Source organism: Pseudopipra pipra, chromosome 1 (genome assembly GCF_036250125.1).
Source record: "Pseudopipra pipra isolate bDixPip1 chromosome 1, bDixPip1.hap1, whole genome shotgun sequence".
Taxonomy (NCBI): Eukaryota; Metazoa; Chordata; class Aves; order Passeriformes; family Pipridae; genus Pseudopipra; species Pseudopipra pipra.
The window spans coordinates 131,872,754-131,891,901 of NC_087549.1; the positions used below are offsets into that span (position 1 = coordinate 131,872,754).

General features: G+C 39.9%; 2 protein-coding genes across 5 annotated transcripts in view; both read left to right on the top strand.

Annotated features, from left to right (window-relative positions):
• Positions 1–809: 809 nt before the first annotated feature.
• Positions 810–16,124, top strand: FAM133B (family with sequence similarity 133 member B). 3 transcript variants are annotated; one of them, XM_064677895.1, is made up of 11 exons: positions 810–968; positions 4,566–4,663; positions 5,364–5,442; positions 7,629–7,703; positions 7,877–7,909; positions 8,317–8,385; positions 8,992–9,087; positions 10,269–10,316; positions 12,059–12,154; positions 12,443–12,538; positions 14,062–16,124. In XM_064677895.1, exons 1-10 carry the CDS (start codon positions 945–947, stop codon positions 12,509–12,511), a joined length of 687 nt encoding a protein of 228 aa, XP_064533965.1. In that variant the 5' UTR covers positions 810–944; the 3' UTR covers positions 12,512–12,538; positions 14,062–16,124. The 3 variants fall into 3 exon arrangements, with proteins under 3 accessions (XP_064533965.1, XP_064533946.1, XP_064533955.1); XM_064677876.1 differs by having other exon boundaries at positions 12,443–12,487; XM_064677885.1 differs by lacking the exon at positions 810–968 and adding an exon at positions 1,901–2,042 and having other exon boundaries at positions 12,443–12,487.
• Positions 16,125–16,720: 596 nt separating this feature from the next.
• The window catches only part of CLXN (calaxin), a 6,772-nt gene continuing 4,344 nt past the window's right edge, over positions 16,721–19,148 (top strand). Inside the window, exons 1-3 of one of the 2 annotated variants that reach the window (XM_064677907.1) lie at positions 16,721–16,816; positions 17,069–17,224; positions 18,953–19,057. In XM_064677907.1, coding sequence (XP_064533977.1) covers positions 16,765–16,816; positions 17,069–17,224; positions 18,953–19,057 — 313 coding nt within the window. In that variant the 5' untranslated portion in view covers positions 16,721–16,764. The remainder of the gene's footprint in view (positions 16,817–17,068; positions 17,225–18,952; positions 19,058–19,148) is intronic. The other variant, XM_064677915.1, reaches the window with a different exon arrangement.

The window sequence follows — 19,148 nt, forward strand, 5'->3', positions numbered from 1 at the left end:
AAAGCCCTCGCCATGAAATTCTGCCCTCTCCCGGGATGCAAGTGCACGTTTACATTTCATCCAGGCTCCCCTCAGAGCCACCCCCAGCTCCGCCTCACAAAGGCTGTCCCGGCGCTCGCCCCGCCGGCGGCTCCTCAGTACAAGACAGACATGGAGGTCCTGGAGTGGGTCCAGCGGAGGGCAAAGAGTATGATTGCGGGGCTGGAGGTCTCTCTTTCGAGGAAAGGCTGAGGGAGCTGGGCCTGTTCGGCCTCAGAAGAGACGGCTGAGACGGGACCTCATTTAAAGGGGGAGTTCAAGAGGATGGAGCCAGGCTCTTCTCGGTGGTGCTGAGTAACAGGACAGAAGCCAACAGGCAGAAACTGATGCACAGGAAGCTCCACCTGAACATGAGTAAGAGCTTCTTTACTGTGCAGGTGACCGAGCACTGGAACAGATTGCCCAGAGGGGCTGTGGAGTCTCCCTCACTGGAGATACTGAAAAACCGTCTGAACACAATTCTGTGCAATGTGCTCTGGGACGGCCCTGCTTGAGCAGGGAGGCTGGACCAGATGATTCACTGCGATGCCTTCCAAGCTGACCCATCCCGTGCGTAATTCTGCCTCCCCGCCACTGCCACCACCCCACCCGACACCCCGCAGTGTCCCGCCCCTCCCGTCCTCGGCCCGCTCCGTCCTCGGCCCTCTCCGTCCCCGCCGCTGCCGGGGCCGCCCCTCAGCGCTGCGGGGCCGCGCGGGGCGGGGCGGGGCCGGCACTGCCGCCGAGGGGCCGCGGTGGCCGCTGCGGCGCCGCGGGCCCGGCAGGGGGCGTTGTGTGGCCGCCGCCATCGCCGCAGCCGCAGCTCCGCGGCCGCTCGGGGCCGAGCGGGGCTGAGCGGGACCGAGCGGGGCCGCGGCTTCCCGGGCGCGGGGAAGGACCCCGGGCCGGGCTGAGGCGGCGGCGCCATGGGGAAGCGGGACAACCGGGTGGTGAGTAACGCGGGTAGTGCCTCTGGGATCCGCCACAGCCGCCGCCGCCGCCGCACCTCCGGCGCGGAGGCTGTGAGAAGCTGGGCTCTCCCTCGGCCCGGACGGGCCTGTCTGGCCGCCGCCGCGCTGCGGCCGCCGGGCGGGGCAGAAAGGGCCGCTGCGGGGGACGGGAGGGGCCCGGGGCCGGCGGGGCTGCCTGCGGCGGGCCGAGGGCTCCTGGAGGCCGGCCGGGTACTCGGCGGCGGGACTGGGGTCCGGCCGGGCTCGGGAGCCCGCCGGCGGGCGACAAAGGCGGGCCGTGCCCCGCTTCCCCTCGGGAGCTGCCGGAGCCCCGTGCGGGGTGTCCCTCCCTCGGCACGTGCCCGCGGCTCTCTGGCAGAGTCTTTCATTGCCTTGTCAAATCTGGCAGCATCGTGACTGACGCCTGCTTTGTGATCTGCCGGGGGAAGGTGATTAAGATGCTGGCCTGGTCCGTACAAAAATAAAACGTTCCCACTGGGAGTTGCAGCACTCGCCGAAGTAGCTCTTTGCCGTGTTCAGCCGTATTTCCTTAAACTTGGCGTTTAGCTATACCTGAGCGATCTGAAATTTAGCTTTACGCAGCACTGCTGCCTCGGGAGCCAGCGCTCAGCAGACAAAAAATGCGCTTCTACACACCTGAGTGCAGAGCCTGATTTCACACAGTTGCCACGTTCATCCTTCTTCCTGTTTGTCTTTAAATGTTTTTGTATCAGCCTTTCACCTTACACTCATAATCATTTAGGCATTGTAAATTTGCAACTGAGTTTTATGATTAAACACAAATCATAATACTTTTATTTTTTCCCCTTTTTTTGTTTCTTTCTAGTATATGCTGTGTGTTCATACTCAGATCCATTCACATCTTTGCATACCTCGGTGGAATAATACAGTAGTAGACATGAAAGACATATACATTATACAGATGGATAGCAAAGTGCCTTTGATTGCTTTATTGAGGTATCAAAATAATGGAGTCTACTAAGAAAGAGTTGACAGTGTTAGATTCCCAAGACCGGACCTAAGCTTGAAATTGCCCTCTTGTAATGTTTTTGGGTGTGTATTTATTTATTCTTAATTTTCTTTTAATAGAGCAGTTGGGATATATGCCCAACGCCAGCAAATCTTTCTCTATACTACAGAGACTATAAAGTTCCTGTATAATGTTCATTGTGCCATCATGGCTTTCTAGTACAGACAGTTTAGAATATAGGACCCTTTGCTCCTCCTGTGTTTTTGTAGAGCTTTCTGTTACCATTGTTTTGACTATTTGGAGATGGAAGATTAACGAGGTTTTTCACGTCTACAGGATATTTGCAAGGCAGTAGTAGTTAGTATTGCTTGCCCAGAGAACCATACCTGATTAAAGGTTCTTTATGCTTTTCATGAGCATGAAAGCTATACAGCAAATACCTTCTTAATATCTGCTTGAGCAAACTGCCAAGCAGAAGAAAATGAATGTGCAGACAAGTACTTTCTTTATTGAGGGTGCTTTTCTGTGCTCTCTCTGGCTAGTGACATGCAGTTTGGCAAAGTAGTGCGAATACTTTTCAGAAATGTTTATTGGTGAAGTAATTCTTCATAAATAAACCTGTCTGAAATTATAAGAACATGTTTTAAGACATAAATTTCCTAATCATGGAATATATAGCAGTACTCAGTCATTATGTATTTGCTCTGGGAACGTTAAAGAAAGGGAGGAAGCTTCCTAGCCAGTTGTCCAGGGGCAGTTTGAGGAAGTAGAAAAACAACATTTGACAGTGGTTGTCTGTTTTGCAGGTAGAGAGTTTTGTTGGGAGGTAGTGGGGTGTTCATTATATGTTAGCTCAGATAGGAAAGTAGTTAATTTTTATTTAAGAGCAGCAAGAGACCTTTTTTTTTAGAAAATAATTACATTAAAAAGAGCTTTAAGATACAAATTCTTGATTGGTAACCAAAAAGAGTTGACTTGGCACGTTCACTGGAGAAAGCCGAGTTTCTAATGGATCTAGTACATTAAAATTACGTTTGTTTAGTCAAAACAGTGTTCAAATACTGTTTACTGCATTCCTAAAGGAACTCCTTTTCCACTCAAAGTTGAATTCAATTACGAGAATTTTACTCAGATTTGTAATGTGAATGCCTCTTTCTAAGTATTGTAACTACTTGAGTGCATACATCCATCTTCTGCTTGTTTCAGTTGGCACACCTGTGTTTATTTGCCTATGTTAGCCTTTTTGTGTGAATTAAAGCCATAGAGCAAAGCCCCAAGAAACAGCAGCAAATGTCACCCTCAGAGTTGCAAAGTCAACTTGAGTCAAAAAATGCTCCACTTGAAGGAGTCCTTGGATTGCCTCAGTGCGATCCAGGTCCAGATCATGAGCTAAACTCGTGTGGGGAGTGTAGCCAGGTGCCCCATCCAAGGCAGAGCCCAGAATCTCTCTTCCAGGCCTAAATGTATCCCCAAGAGCTGAAGGCTGAAGGCCACCAGCCTGCTTGCAGTCCAGAAACTCAGCATTGCTGTGGTCACTGCTGCTGCTGTGAGGGCAACAGCTGCTGCTTCTGACAGCTTTCACAAATGGTCACCTCCTGTGGATGGTGGTTTCTGAGTGCCTGATAAAAAGCAGTGTTGGACATGTAGGAGCTATACAGATGGTCAGATCTTTGCTTTGAATCTACAAAATGTTGTACTCTTTAAAAAATTGTGTCAGACTAGCAACGAAAGAAGCATTGTATGGGCTGTTTGATCTTTTTCCTCATCTCCAAACTGAACAGTAAGAACAGTGTGTGTTACGTTCTGCAGAAGTAAATTGTAAAGTGTTGGGATGATGTGATGAAAACCTGTGAGATAAGGGGGTATATGTACCCCCCTTTCACATGAACAAACTATTGTTGACATAAAAAAATATGGAAGAATTGTTTGCTATAGGTTTCCCATTAATTGCTGAGGTGTATTATGGATTCTAAGCTTTAATTTAATCTTCTATAGCCCAAACAGAATGCATAGGTTTGAAAGATGGAATACGTCATAAATTGGCATTATGTATGTTTGGGTTCAGAGTTTTTTTCCTCCTCAAATAGCCCTAAGTCATTGAATTTTCATATATGCATAACTGTAGCAGAGTACCACTGCTTTCTTATTTTGGTGTTACAGCAAGAAATTTCATGCAGAATTTATTGAATCTACTGTCATCAATTTTGAACAGAACGATAAAGGCATAGAATCAGTTGTCCCAGAGAGTATGAGCTGAACTATAATTACATTTTCCATATCCCAAGGAAGAATATTTCAGCAATCATGCTACTACTCTCAGTTTGCAAAATCATTGCTCAGAGAGGGGAATTATTGTAAGGAACATGGTCTCTTTGTGGATCAGTTCTTTCTGCCACAGTATAACTCAAATTGAAAGCATTTACCTGAGTCTTTTCTGCCAGACCCAAATAACTTGTTTTAGTTAAACATTTTATATTTTTAGAAACAAGTCAGAATTATTTTTCAGTGAGTGAGATGATTTTTTTGTGAAGAACAAAAAGAAGATATTTTGGTATCATAGCACAACTGATGAATTTTCTATTTCTTTTTGTTGTTTCATATTAAAGGCTTATATGAATCCCATAGCTATGGCCAGAGCACGAGGTCCTGCACCAAATTCAGGACCAACAATACAAGACTACTTGAACAGGCCAAGACCAACATGGTAAGTGGCAATACCTCACTACCATTCTAGCAGTTTAAGTAAAAGAGTTGTTCCTTCTTACTAAAATGACACTGGTACCTACCTACCCAGAATATCCAGTAATAGATTTTAAAAGATTCCTTGTCTCTGACCAAGGTGTTCTTTTCTAAATATGTTTTCAATCTTCTCTTTTAAAAACAATAGTATTTCATTTTGAAATGTATATTTCTTATTTGTCTGTATTTTTTTGGCAACAATTTCTCAGAAGAGGAAAATGTTTGTTATTTTACCTCTTTCATAAATAATACCTAAACCTTGCATATATATTTAATTTGTAAACAAATTAATCTCTAGAAAAACATTTTGCTGGTATATTCTTAGAACACAGTTTACCTACCCAACAAAGTCATCACTTTGAGATATTAGCAGCAACTTACTTTATGTTCAGTCCCTTCTGCCTACTTTTATGAGACATTAGAGAACAATTTACTTAATTGCAAAGTTAACTTTAGATCTTCCAGAGGGATTTAACTACCGTACTTAAGTTATTAGGGTTAGGTTACCATATGTGTAACATCTAAGATGCTTTCCTGCTTCTTCTGTTGGAAGTTCAACCAAGGCTAAACTACAAAAAAACTCTACAAAAAGTTAGACATTGAAGAGGGCATGAAGAAAGTATTTTTAATTGTGAAAAGCATGATCTGTCATCCTTTGCATGTAGGGAAGAAGTGAAAGAGCAACTAGAAAAGAAAAAGAAAGGATCCAGGGCTTTGGCTGAGTTTGAAGAAAAGATGAATGAGGTTGGTAATGTTATTAGCTGTCAATATATGATTCTTTTTATCCAACAAGCTACTTTGCTTTTGTTATTATTAACAGTACCAAATAGCCATAGTATTTCACTTCACTCAAGCTTTTAATGAGTAAATATTTTGTTTCATTTATATCGGGAGTTAAGATTACCACTAACCAGTGAAGAGTTACTCTCAGTTCAGAGAAACACTATATAAAAAGTTTTTAAACTTGGTGGTGAATAAAACTTGACCTTGTCATAAATGTAAATATATTTATACAAATGCATGTGCTTATATTAATAAATTAGTGCATTTTCAGGTATGATAAACCTAAGCCTCTTGTGCTAATCTTCACTTGTTTAATATCACAGAGTCCAAATATATTGCGAAAAAGTGTATTACTGGAAGCAGATGTCTTTGGCAAGGAATATACATGTAATATTAATATGGGAGAGGGCACAAAAATGGCCTTCAATGTACAGATAGGACTACAAAGCACTTCTTTTTTGTTCATCCTAAGCTGATTACAGTATGTGCTGGTTCTCTGCTATAAATGCAACTGTTCTGATCCTTGCATTCCATACCTACTGGAAATCACCCCAGTATAAGAAAGTTTCACATGTAACTCCTGTTGTATAGAAGGGAGAAATTAGTCTACAATGAATTTAGCTGCTTCTGTTCCTTCTTGGGTCCTGGTATCTTGAGATAAGCTTCAGGCAGTAATCTTCATTATCATTTGTGAGTTTCTGGTTGAAGTAGATTATGCTCCTCATCTGTTACTGGAAGGGCATAGTACCCCTTAGTATTCTTGCTGTACCTTTTTGCCTAAGAAGTTGTACAAGGATTTGGAGGGCCACGGGGTGCTATTCTGATCAGTTGTTCCATGCTCTGTGACTTTTAGCTTGGTGAGTTTGGTTTAGTATTCTGTCACATTCCTTTCCTGATTTTATCTGTGCTTGAGTGTGAAATAATTGAAACTGGCACGGATAGAACCTTTCAGTATGGCAGAACAGCAGGAAGGGTTGCAGGGAATCATGAAATAGCCATGAGTTATTCCTAAAGCTCCTAAGAACAAATCTCTGAACGGTTGAAAAGATTACATGTCTCTGAATGAGGTGCTGTTTCCTCTATTTTACTGACAGTTGTTGGGATTTTTTGTTTAAAACATAGCACTAGCACAGTCTTTAATTTAAAGAGAATAGTGGCCTAATGAAGAACTGGCTGTTGTTAAAGACCCCTCAGGTAGCTCTGGGTACCTGGTATGTCAAAGTACAAACCCACTGCAATATTCCATAGATGCTACCTTGGACTGTGGAAGCACATTATGCACATTACTGTATCCTGGCTAATCTGTCATGTCTCTCATCAGCAATATTCAGCTAATTCACAGTATGCTGACGTGGGGATATGCAATGCACAGGTTACTTAATTCTTGATATTTCTGTCCCTTCAGCACAATATGTAGATTATCATTGGTTTGCCAATACATTACCAATACAGCTTCATTGTGAGGATCAGAATAATAAAGAAGGGAGCACATGATGTGTCTGACAGTGCAGACAGAACCTAGCAGCCTTTCAGTTTGATGGGGGCAGGTTGGATGCTTCGAGTTCTTGAAGGGGGGGTTTTAGGTAGACCTAGAGACTGTGTGAGGAATTGAAAAGGAGGAATGAGACGAGAGTTTTATTCATCCATCCGGTATGCTTGGCCTAACAAAAATAAGAGCATTTCTATGAAGATGTGTATAGTAATTTGATCTAATTATTGCTGATATTAACGAGGCCCAGAACAGACACTACAGACATATTGAAGAAGGCAGAGGAGAATTTGTCTTGAAGTTTTGTTTCAGGTGATTTTTAGAACTAAGAAAAAAACTGCAGTTTTTCTGGTAGGGTACCCTGGTTTTCTGAAGTGCTCTAGCAGGAACACTCTGATACAAAAGCAAAAATGCCATAATTAATGACCTTCAAGATAAGTAACGGTCTCTGAAAGCCAAATAACTTGAACACATGAACTGGCACTGTATTTTGATGAGTATTAATCTTATGTAAAATCAAGTGTATTACAGCCTTGGTCAACATTATATGTTGTTTATTTTCTGTGGGTTCAGTTGAAACTATAATGTCACATAGAGGAGAGCTTAAAAAAAACTGTTTGGAGATGATGCTCCTGTCACTGCTTCTGTTTGGTTTTAGAATTGGAGGAAAGAACTGGAAAAACACAGGGAAAAATTACTGGGTGGAAATGAGAGTTCCTCCAAAAAGAAAGAGGTAAGTTATTTTCAATTTCATACAGTCTGTGTTCGGAACTGGATTTATCATCAATGCTGCCAACACAGAATTTCATAAATACATTTTAAAAGCCACCATCAAAGTATATAAACCTAAATGCATGACAAAAAAAATTACGCCAAAGTAACATTTTTTTTTATTTTACTTTTAAGAAAAAGAAAAAGGAAAAGAAGAAATCTAATAGGGTGAGCAAAATTTTCACTTTTCTGAGCTTTTTTGCATTGGAGTTGTTCCTATTTGTCATTTAAGTTCTCTTGGAAAGAAAAAGTATGGCTGTAATTTTGATTTTAGATGTTAAATTAACTTGCTTTTATTAAAGAGGGTTTGCATACATTCTGTACAAGGAGAGTTTTATTTCTGCATAAAAGGGAGGAAAAGATCAGTAAATATTATTAAATGAAAAATGTTAGAAGTTAATTAGAAATTTTATTTAAGAAAATCAATGTAGGATCAGCTTCTTAGAAGTAAAATTTTATTGATGATACTTTGAAAATGTAGAAATTTGAAAGGGAGTGTTTGGATGGGCTTTTGACTGTTTGCTAGACAAAATGCTGCATCTCACAAGCTTCACTTTTTGTTGTGTTTGGTCAAGTTGTCTTCATCTTCCTCTTCTTCATCAAGCTCTGATTCTTCCAGCAGTTCATCTGATTCAGAAGATGAGGTAAGAGCTAACTTATTGGAATCTATCAGGTTTTGTTCATGAGGCTTATTTAACACAGATTTTGGTAATATGTTTTAGAATATTGTTTGCGGGCTTGGTTTGCATAAAACTATTTAATTTTTATACATTTGGTACATATAATAAAGTTGTTAATTTTAGACATAGATATCTATTCAATAGTTTCTGTATGGATGCTATAGATTTTGGATTCCAGGCTTGTAAACTGGATCTGTTTCTGTTTTAGCATTGAATTGTATGCTTTTTTAACAGAATCTCCCATCTAATCATAAAAATGCAAACATGCCATTTTTACTTTTGAGCAAAAATCTTTGTTACAGATAATCAGATTCTACAGCACACATCTAAATAATAAACAGAATCTAGAGAACCTGGATTTTTCACCAGTTTACATTTTTTCAATGCAGAAGAGTTATGAAGGTCGTCCAATAAAAGAATCAATTGTAGCATACTTTATTCCTCAAGAGAACATGATAACATGTAGGAATTTGGTGTTCCCTCTTCTTTACATTTAATGTAAATCTTCAATTCTAATGAGCACAAATTCAAGTTTGTTTTTCCTCCTTTTTCTACAATATTTGTGGATAGGATAAAAAGCAAGGGAAGAAAAGAAGAAAAAAGAAGTATCGCTCCTCCCGGAAATCTTCAGCAAGCTCAACTTCAGAATCTGAGTCAGACAGCAAGGTGAATATGCACATGTGTTATAAAGAGAGAAACATTTCTGAGTTTCACATATCAATATGGTTTTTTGTCTTCCAAATTTAAATCTGTGCATTCTCACTGTGCCTGAGCTGCACTTGTATCTTCTGCATGTAGACTGGAATCTGCCTCCACTGGCCCCAATGCCTGACAGAAATAGTTTGATCTTTAGAAAAAGAACTTTCTTTATTCCAGCCATTTGTAGTTATTTTTCTGAATTCAGACACATGTAGCTTTTTTGCTGCTCAATTGTTTCGTTTTAATACTACATTAACACTATTTTCTGTGAAATTCTTTTGAATATGCTATTTAATTGAACACCATCTGTGAAAATACAGGTATTGCAGGGCCAGAATATTGCCTTTCTAAATATCTGTGGACTGAGTAGTTTCTTGTTGGAGAACTAAGCCTTTCCCAAATGCATCTTAAATTGAGGTTGTCTTTTTCCTTTTCTGAAAGTAGAGCAATGTAGATACACAAGCTTATTGAATGAACGAAAAAGTGAAGAGGACACATCAGGCAATTTGTTCTGTTATGTTCGCATTTTTCTGTGTTACAGTGTATAGTAACTGCACTTCTTGCCAAAATATTAATATTACAGTGACTTGTTAAGATTCTAGGTGTGGACTTTATTACAGGCTTTCACTGGAATATAATTCAGTAGGGTATAAGTTTGATGAATCTTGTTTGCATACACCTATGAATTTTTGCTAATGGGAGGTTAAAAAATTTGCTATATAAAGGGGGAGAGAGATATCTTCACTGCTGAAACTGGAAGGCAGAAAATTCCAGGGAAATACCTGCTTAACCCCAGCCTGATCAGTGAAGATGGACATGGATAAAGAATAAAGGCTCCCAACTGTTCCGTGTTATATGCGGTTACAGCAGTGATTGCTGGTATCTTTTCCAGAGGCTCTCTACGTGTACTGCAAGCACACTGTTAACTGATGCCATACAGACTTTTCATGCTGATCATTTAGGAAGTAAGCAGCTGCATCAAAATTATGTCTTTTTCATATTTTTCCTGTTCACTGCAAGGTAGAAAGGATAACTTTGAAGAATTACCTTCAAGAGACAGAAAAAGACTATGGGTTGGACTGCTTTTGGGATTACTACCTTTTTCATGAAATAATTTTGTCATGGTTTATGTTTTCCTTTCTATTTAGGACAGCACAAAAAAGAAGAAGTCAAAGGAAGACTGTGAAAAAGAGAAGGTATTTTTATTCTTTAAATATTTACATCAGAACTGCATTTTGCATACATAAAGGAGCTTTCTTTTTTTCATATTGAATGCCTCAGTTGACACCTATGGAAATTTTCTGTCCAAAACTACACAGAAGGTATTCGGCGCACTCAGCTTTAAGGTAGACTTTTAGTTGGATTCAGCTCCTGCGTCAGTAATTGTTATTAGTGGAAACTGCTGGATCTGTTCTTGTTACGAAGGTAAATTAAAAATTTATCTAATCTGCTGTAGTAGATCAGCTGCATTCTAGTATTTTGGGGTTTACCTTTAGCTGTCACACTGAGCTAAAAATATATGTGATGATATTTCAGTGGCATACCTGGTACGATATCGGCTTGTTGCTGTAACTTAAGAAACAACAAGCAGAAGATATATTCATCTAAATGTAGTCATAATTATAGATGCTGTACTTATGATAGCTTTGAAGAATTGCAGGGGAAATTGTATTAGCTTAAGAGAAAGTACCTTATTCTGTCTTTTCTCTTAGCACAAAAACCCTTTCTTTCCCACCACCGCACCATTTTGTATACATCCGTTATGTTCCTTCCATTATGTTTATTGTAAATAATCTAATTGACTTCAATTTTAGTTATTGATACCCAATGGGTGAACTAACAATGCTTTCAGAGTCCACACAAGTCTTTCTCTCCAGTTACCTTTCTTATCACATTGGACTCTACTACTTCAGTCAATAGTATTGATTCTGATGTACAAATTCTCCATTGCATGAGGCAAATGCACTGATTTTTTTTCCCTGTTGCTCCTGCTTCTATTTTACAGTGTCCACTTCCCATCAACTCCTTTTGAGTAGCTTCTCTTTGAAGACCAAGTGTCTACCATAGTTCCTTATTGTAATGCTGCTTTCACACATCTTCTGAAAGGCACTTGGGGACTAGAGGTGTTCCCCTACCTGCAGATCCCCCATCTCTCAGATGGGCTGCATCATGGTACTTTTCATGAGTTCCTTTGGGAAATGATTGAGGTGCCTGTAATAGGTTCAATAGCACAGCTGAGATGTGTGATCTTGCCTTGCAAGAAAAAATTATTAGCGTGAATTTTTTCATTTTTTGGCCTTAGAAATTGAGTGAAGAAAAGTAGCTCCAGTCTTAGAAACACCTTGCCTGGTCCAGAGCAAAGTGCAGGGGGGCAGAAAAGTAGCTCATCAAACAATCTCACACAACATCAAAATTTTAAAAATACTGTCCTTTTAAATGCACTGAAATTAAATATGAAGTGTTGGAAGTGCAGCTGGCAGGGACAGCTTGTCCTGGTTCAACACAAATAATAGAGAGAGCTTTTTCTTTTGGTTTCATCAACAAAGCAAGAGTCTGAAGCTGCAGTGTCTGTATACATATATTGAAACATGTTCAGTTATACGTTATTTAAAAGTGGGGAAATGTCTTATTTTCAAGTACTTACTCCTCCATGTGTTATTATTTAAAATAAGAGACTATTATTATTCCTCTCACTTCTAGAAAGTTGCTGTATCTTGGTAACAAGAAAAAGGAATATACATAAAATTATTATTTTCACTAAAAGCATTTTAACAGTTTTGTAGAGTAATTTGTTGATGACAAGTAGTTAGTTTAATGTCAACAATATTTTAAAATATTTCACAACTTAGAACTGATATTTCATTCTTAAATTTTAAGCAGAATTTTTATGAAATTTGAAAGGCCTGACTTTACTCACAAATATATTACTTCTGTGTAGGAAGGTAAAAATCACCACAGGAAAAGGAAGAAAGCAGATCGTGGTGATGGACCTTTATCATCAGAATCTGTATCTGAATCGGATCAGACAGAGGAGGTCAGTGAAACCTGAATTTCAGATGCTATAGTGTTTGTAGCTTACTGATTCACCTGAGTAAATGAATGAACTAGCTTAGATTGAGTATACTGTTGAAACTGTTCTGCTCTCTGTGGGGGAATTTAAGAGTGCAGCACACTCAAAGTTTTTGGTATTTTTACCTTTAATAACAAATTTTAGTAAGAATTGTTTAGTCCACCTTCTATCGTCTACAAGTAATTTTGAATTAATTTTCTTGAAAATATTCAACTTTCTATGGATATTACATTTGGTTTAATTTTTCTTCAGGTGCAAGCAAAAAAGAAGAAAAACAGTGAGGAAAAGGAGAAAACAGCAAGTATCCCTCTTACACTGTAGTTTCAGGATATAAATACTCTGTACTTGGTTAATTTCCAATTTCACATTTTTCGCTAATACATATGTTTTATAGCAATAGTCTACTGTCACATGAATCTAAATTAACAGTTTCTCTGTTTACCTGTTGAAGTCACTTTTTCAATTGTTGAATTAAAGAAGAATTTGTCACTATTTTACCTATATATGATTTGAGATTTATATGTTTAACACTTACGGTAGAATTGTACTCTGTATCAACCTACTAGAACTACTACTACCTGTAGAGTACTGGGTAGGGTAGCAGTTTGCCACACAGACAAACATCAGTGCTGTTCCTTTGTTAATATTGTACGTAATTCCTCTCTTCCACCATGAAAAGGGCCTCAGGACATAATTGCTGCAACATCTGCACCATTATAATTCTACCCCCAACCAAAAAGCTGCCAGCAACCTGTTACTTTTTTCAGTTTTGTTGATTTGTTTCTGTTGATGAAAGTGAAAGGAGGGTTCAGCAGTGATTTATATAGAACCCAAATTTATCACATGTAGCCGAGGATCTTTATTTAGGAGTATGGTGGTTTTGAGATCCTAAATGCCCACTCGAGATGTCTGTATAATCTCTCTCCTGTCAGCAGCAGTGTTCCTAATTAGGCATCTCAGTTGCCTAGATAAGTTAGAGTGAAGGGAAGGTTTACATTAGTCACCTAAAAATAACAGCATGGGAGTATCAGTGATACTCAGTACACATTTTTTGATGGAACTTGTTTGTTTTTTCAGAATCATATAAACTGTTTGCCAGAAGATTTTTAGTGATTGATTGGGGGGGGGGGCTTGTAGAAGATGTATATGTGTAAGGAATATGTATAAACATATATATATATATATAAAATATGTAAGGAATACGTATAAAATCGTGCATTTTATACCGATTCTTTCATTTACACAATATCACACCTATTTGAGAATTCCTGTTGAAATTCTGCTTGCAAAAAGACAGGATTGTACATCTCAGCTTCTGAATTACAGTGAATCAGCATATTAGCTTCAGGACTGAATCCAGCAGGCTTAATTTGAGTGTATTTATATTTACAATTGAGATTATAATTGATTTATTTTTAACAAAGTACAAGTGCTAGAGATTCTAGCCAAGTGCAGTTGAACTAGTTAATTTTGCACAGTGAATTTAAGTGCTTTACTTCAAAATCTGTAAACATGCGAGTTATTCCCACATATATAAAACGTCACAGCTTGTCAAAGCACTTCCATATTACTTTCTCAATAATCTATAAAGCACTGAAAATCATTTAAAAGATTAGGAAATATAATGGTGACACTGATGAGAAATGTGAAATAGCCATATCATGGTGGAGATAAATTGAAGACTTCTCATAATAGTGCAAATTGCTGGGTGAAATACGAATTTTCTTTTTGTGATTTCTCAATGGGCTTCTGTAGAAATCTCTTTTGAAATGTCTTTGCAAAGATATCCTTTTTGTGCTCTCATTTTGCCTTAGTAGAATGTAATAGATGGAAATCCTATTATACAATAACTTTCATTTAATTTTTTTTAGGATAAAACAAAAAAGAGAAAGAAGCACAAGAAACATGGTAAAAAGAAGAAAAAGAAGATTGCTGGTTCAAATTCGGATTCAGAATAATATTTAAAAAACCCCAAGACTATCAACAGAAGTGTAATGACTGAAGAAAACTTAAACTGTGAAATGACAGCAAACTTTACCAAACTGCATGAGTTTTCCTGTGTTTTAGAAATATTTCTAATCTTTCAATAGCCAGCCAGATGCAGCTGTGCTGGGACAGACCATTGTTATTGCCTGCTGCTTAATACATGAGGTACAACTTTTAGAAAATTCCAGTGAGCAGTGATGGATGTTTGAAACAATGTGAGATGGTAGGCCAGCTGAGGTGTAAAATATTGGAAAATAAGAGTTAAACTTTTTAGATAGTAAAAGTAGTCTTTTAAAGCATTAGTAATAGTCTTTATTTGTAAATCAGGATAAAATAAATCCCAAGTTCATCCTGCAGGTTAAACTATTACAAGCTGGTGTCTGCTAATGGAAAATTAATAACATTTAAAAGGCTGCCTTTGTAGAAATGTGTATCATCTGGCCCCTAACCGTCTTCATGCTTATGAGAAAGGGAATGCTACCATTTTGGCTAACTGAATAGGGTGCCTTTGCCTTTGATTCTTGCAAATCGCCGCTATTTTTAATCCATGCAGCATCTCTGATTCCTGGGAAGCTAGAGCTATTGTCAGCAGACTTTTTCTGAATAAGCAGTTTTGAGCTTCCAAGCATGTGCTTCTGCATTAAGCAAGAGCAATGACATTTTGCAGTCTAACTGACAGTCAAAACCTGAGTATTTTACCTCTGCTTCTTTGAAATAGCGATAGACCTTTGCTAGTAAATATGCATATTTCATTTAATGTCATTTTGGTTTAATTGAAAACTTCTTGCAAACACTGGTAGCTTTGTTTGCATTACCTTTAGAATTGTTTTGCATGATTTGTACCATTTTTAAATTAACAAAATGCAGGTAATAATTTGTTGTAACCAGTTCTATGAATTATGTTCCACATGCAGAGTTTCATGTATGTATTTAGTTAAAGTTCATTGCTGTGTTTAAGTGCACACTTGCTGAAGATATTTAGCATGTAAAAAGCAGGGTTTTGATACCTTAACAGCTTCATATTGAAGCTGATTTTACTCTAAGCAAGTTCAGTGGCAGATCTGTTACGTGACGTGTCTTGTTAGATAAAAAAACTACTGCCAGAATCTCATTAAAGATACTGTTTAAACAGTTTGTATTTATATTTTTGTACTTGAGGGCTACAGAATGTTAACCTAAGTCATAAAGCTGATTACTTTAATTCAGTTGCTTTAGATATTGGAAAAAAAGCTTTTTTAAATTAAGTGTGCACACAAGAACACACAAGCAACCATTTGATTTTAGTTTACATGAAATTCTCGCTATATATACTGATTGCTGGGCCTTCTGTTAGCTTTTAACAACTGCCCATCCATCCCAGGCAGTCAACTATACGTTGTATTCTTGATCCACCCCTTTTTTTCATTGCACAGGTGCTAACTTAGAACTTACCTCTATTACGTACAGATGTTTCAAATATTGTATTGCCAAGAATTTCAAGAGCTTTAAGACATTGATTATTAGTCTGCAAACCATAACTAAAAACTATGGGAGAAAGATTATTTCGTGTTGCCTTTGTACAGAGAAATTGACTTGAAGTCCTTGGGGCAATACAACCATTGCAGCATTACAACATTGCAGCAATGGCCCTCTAAATTATAGTAATATTTTTATCAAATATTTTATAGTGTTGGGCTTGATGTTACCAATTCTAGACACTGCTTTGTCAGTGAGGTTAAAATAAAGGCAAGATGCAGTGAACAGTAGGGGATTGATTTGGGGTTTGTGTTTAGTTTTGTTGGGGTTGGTTTCTTTTTAAATTGTGGTGTTGCTGTTTTGGTAGAAGAACTTGTAATGAACCATAGCATAAATGCTCTGTCCTCTGTGATACCTTATTTGACTTTTACACAACCACCTGCCACAGAAAGAAATAAAAATGCAAATGAGACCTAGTCTTCCAAATACCTAAGCTGGATGTCATTTTAATTGTCTCAGTATAACTACATGTTCTGCCCAGCTGTGGGCTTCAAGTGCTGCTGTCGTGCTTATGTAGCTGCATAAGGGGCTTACGGGCTTTGTCCATTCCCAGCAAAGCTGCTTTAGTACTGACAGGAAAATGCTTCATTTTGCAATATGTTAACAAATAAGTTTCATCTCATTCTGCATCCTCTTTTTCCTGAAGGGAAGGTTAAGTGTGGTCTCAGCCCTTCAGCTTTGCCGATGTGCAGGCGTGAGTATGTGAGATGGTGCTGTGGGTCTCGGGTGGCACCTACAGCCATGTTCCAAGTTTCAGCAGAGAGACAAAGTACAAAACGAGCAGTGCCAGAATAAAAGTGTTTTAATAGTTTTCTGCCTTCTGCCAGCAGATGAACAAGCAGTATTGTATGCAGTATTTAATTTTTAGCTCTTCTTTCCAGAAACATTTTTTACAAGTTTGAAATGCAGTTATTTATTTTCTACGACTGCTATTTTTTAAATGCGTGGTAAGAGTTGGTCTTTGTTTCGCCTGTGTATGTGTTTGTTACGCCCGGCCCCCGTCGCGCCGTCAGGCCGCGCTGACCGCCCGCGTTGCCAGGGCAGCGGCGGCGGCAGGAGCGGCTCCCGCCGCCATGAGCAGGAAGAGGCTCCTGGCGGAATCGCTGAGCCGATCCACCAAGCACTGTGAGTGTCCCCCGGGCTGCAGGAGCCGCGCCACCGCCGCCCCACCGCCTCCCGTTGTCCCTGTGCTCGCCCGGGGGGGGGGGGGGGGGCACCGCATTTCCTGCCGCCCCCTCAGGAACAGGGTGTGCGGGGCGGCGGGGTCGGGGTCACCGGTGTCATGGTCAGCGCCGGAGGTGCCCCAGCCCTGGTGCCTGCCCCGTGTTCTGCCAGCGTAACTTATAACCTGTGTTTGGTTGTGTTTGGGCCGGGCAGTTAGCGAAGGCGAAGTGGAATGTCTGATCAAGCTCTTCGACGCGCTGCTGGCCAGGTCCTGCAGCCAGTTCGCTGTGTCCGGCTTCAACCGCATCGCGTTCAGAGACACCCTGTTCGCCGCCTTTGGCATGACGGACGACGTGGTCCTGGACCGAGGTGAGGCGGAGACTTCTGAAAACAAGGGATGGCGTTGGTTTCACGCTGCTGACCCGATGAGTATACCAAGCCAAAATAATGCCACCTCGTCCCAGCGAGGACAGCAAAGGAGGAGTTACGCTCAGGAGCTGTTGGGAAAATGGCATCTTCTCTTTCATTATGCGGAATAGTTTTTCCATAGTTCAGGGTAGCTCACGCTCTAGTTCCAGGGAGACCAGGCAGAGGCAGTGTTAGTGCTGCCTTGTGGCGGTTTCTATCGCAGCCATGGAAGAGGGCAGGATCGTGTCACTTGCCTCTTCTCCCGTGGTTTCCACCCGGAGCCGCGGTCACTGCTGCTGGTGGACAGCTCTAGCTCGAGCCTGGAGGTCCCAGAAAGGCATTCTGTTAGAGTGGATGACTTCTGGGATAGAGGCACTGTGAACAGCACTGAAAGCACTGGGCAGAGAGTACAGGGAGGTGAGAAGAGTGAGCCAAGTAACCCCTTGAAAATACAGTGTTTTCACAGATTCATAACATGAGGGCCACAAGTGCAGTTACTGTGAAAGTTGCATGAATGATCTCTGATGTAGAGGTGTCTACAGGAGGATGCAGAACAGGCATCTATCTGCCATTCTTTCATTCTTGGGCTGCCAAGAGCCACCCCTTGGTTCAACTTTTCTTCATCTCTCTAGCAGGAGAAGTACTTACATGCCATAAAATAAAAACTTGTTGCCATTTTATGCAGTAAGTCAAATATGTCTTGGAAGATAGCTTACATGTACACATTCTTAAAAATAATGCTTATGTACAAAGGTGCTGATTTCAGTTTGCAAAAGCAAACCTATCGTTTTCCAATTCCAAAATGGTTGTCTCTGCAATTAGAGGTGTTCCTTACTAATTAACATTCTAAAATCTGAATTATTATAGATGCTTGCAGTTGTATCTTAGATTTGAAGGATTATAGTACTGTATTACAGGCTGTATGAATAGTGAAGCTGCAGCTTGGAGGAGACTGAGGGGAGACCTCACTGCAGTCTACAATTTCCTCACAAGGGGAAGAGGAGAGGCAGGCACCAGAGGGTGGTTGGGCACTGGAACAGGCTCCCCAAGGAAGTGGTCACAGCACCAAGCCTGACAGAGTTCAGGAAGCATTTGGATGATACTCTCAGGCACATGGTGTGACTCTTGGGGATGATCCTGTGCAGGGCCAGGATGATCCATGTGGGTCCCTTCCAGCTTGGCATATTCTGTGATTCTGTGAAAATCAAAAGTTGCTTAGGGAAGGGAGAAGAAAAAAGATTTTAGTACATGACAGGAAGTTATTTTTCTTTGCATATTTAACATATTTATATGTTCTTTCTAGGATTGCGCTCTCCAGGATTTTCTGAGACAAAACGTAGTAATTAAAATGTTCTGTATGCAAACATGCCTTATTGTAAGGGGTATTGGTTTATTTGGTTCCCATCTGCATGGAAGCATACTTCCTGCAGTTGTTTTAGTCAGGCAACAGATCAAACAAAATGTCTTAGCCAGCAGGATTCTAGAGTGGAAGATCAATAAAGTGAGGGGCAAAATCCCTTTCCTTGTTACATCTTAGATTCAAGAAGGGTAATCGTACCTTGGCAAAAACAGGCAAACATCTTCACAAAAAATATGGGTTTATAATTTCATCAAATTCAAGAAAATCCTCCTTTGTTTTGTTTGTTTCTCTATTATATAAATGTAAAATCCATCTAATACACTTCCTAGTGTTCAGCACTTTTGATAGAAGCAACAGTGGCTGCATCACTGTGGTGGAGTGGGTGGAAGGATTAGCAATATTACTTCGGGGGACATTGGAAGAGAAGATTAAATGTAAGATTGATCTGTGTGCTAATAATTTACTGGTAGTCACTGAATTCATGACAACACATTGCTTTTGCTGTAATTTCGTAGTTACTCCCAT

Coding starts and splice junctions, on each gene's coding strand:
- FAM133B (XM_064677876.1), top strand. CDS start 945: ATGGGGAAGCGGGACAACCGGGTG. Junction 10,317..12,058: donor AAGACTGTGAAAAAGAGAAG/GTATTTTTATTC, acceptor ACTTCTGTGTAG/GAAGGTAAAAATCACCACAG. Junction 12,155..12,442: donor AATCGGATCAGACAGAGGAG/GTCAGTGAAACC, acceptor ATTTTTCTTCAG/GTGCAAGCAAAAAAGAAGAA.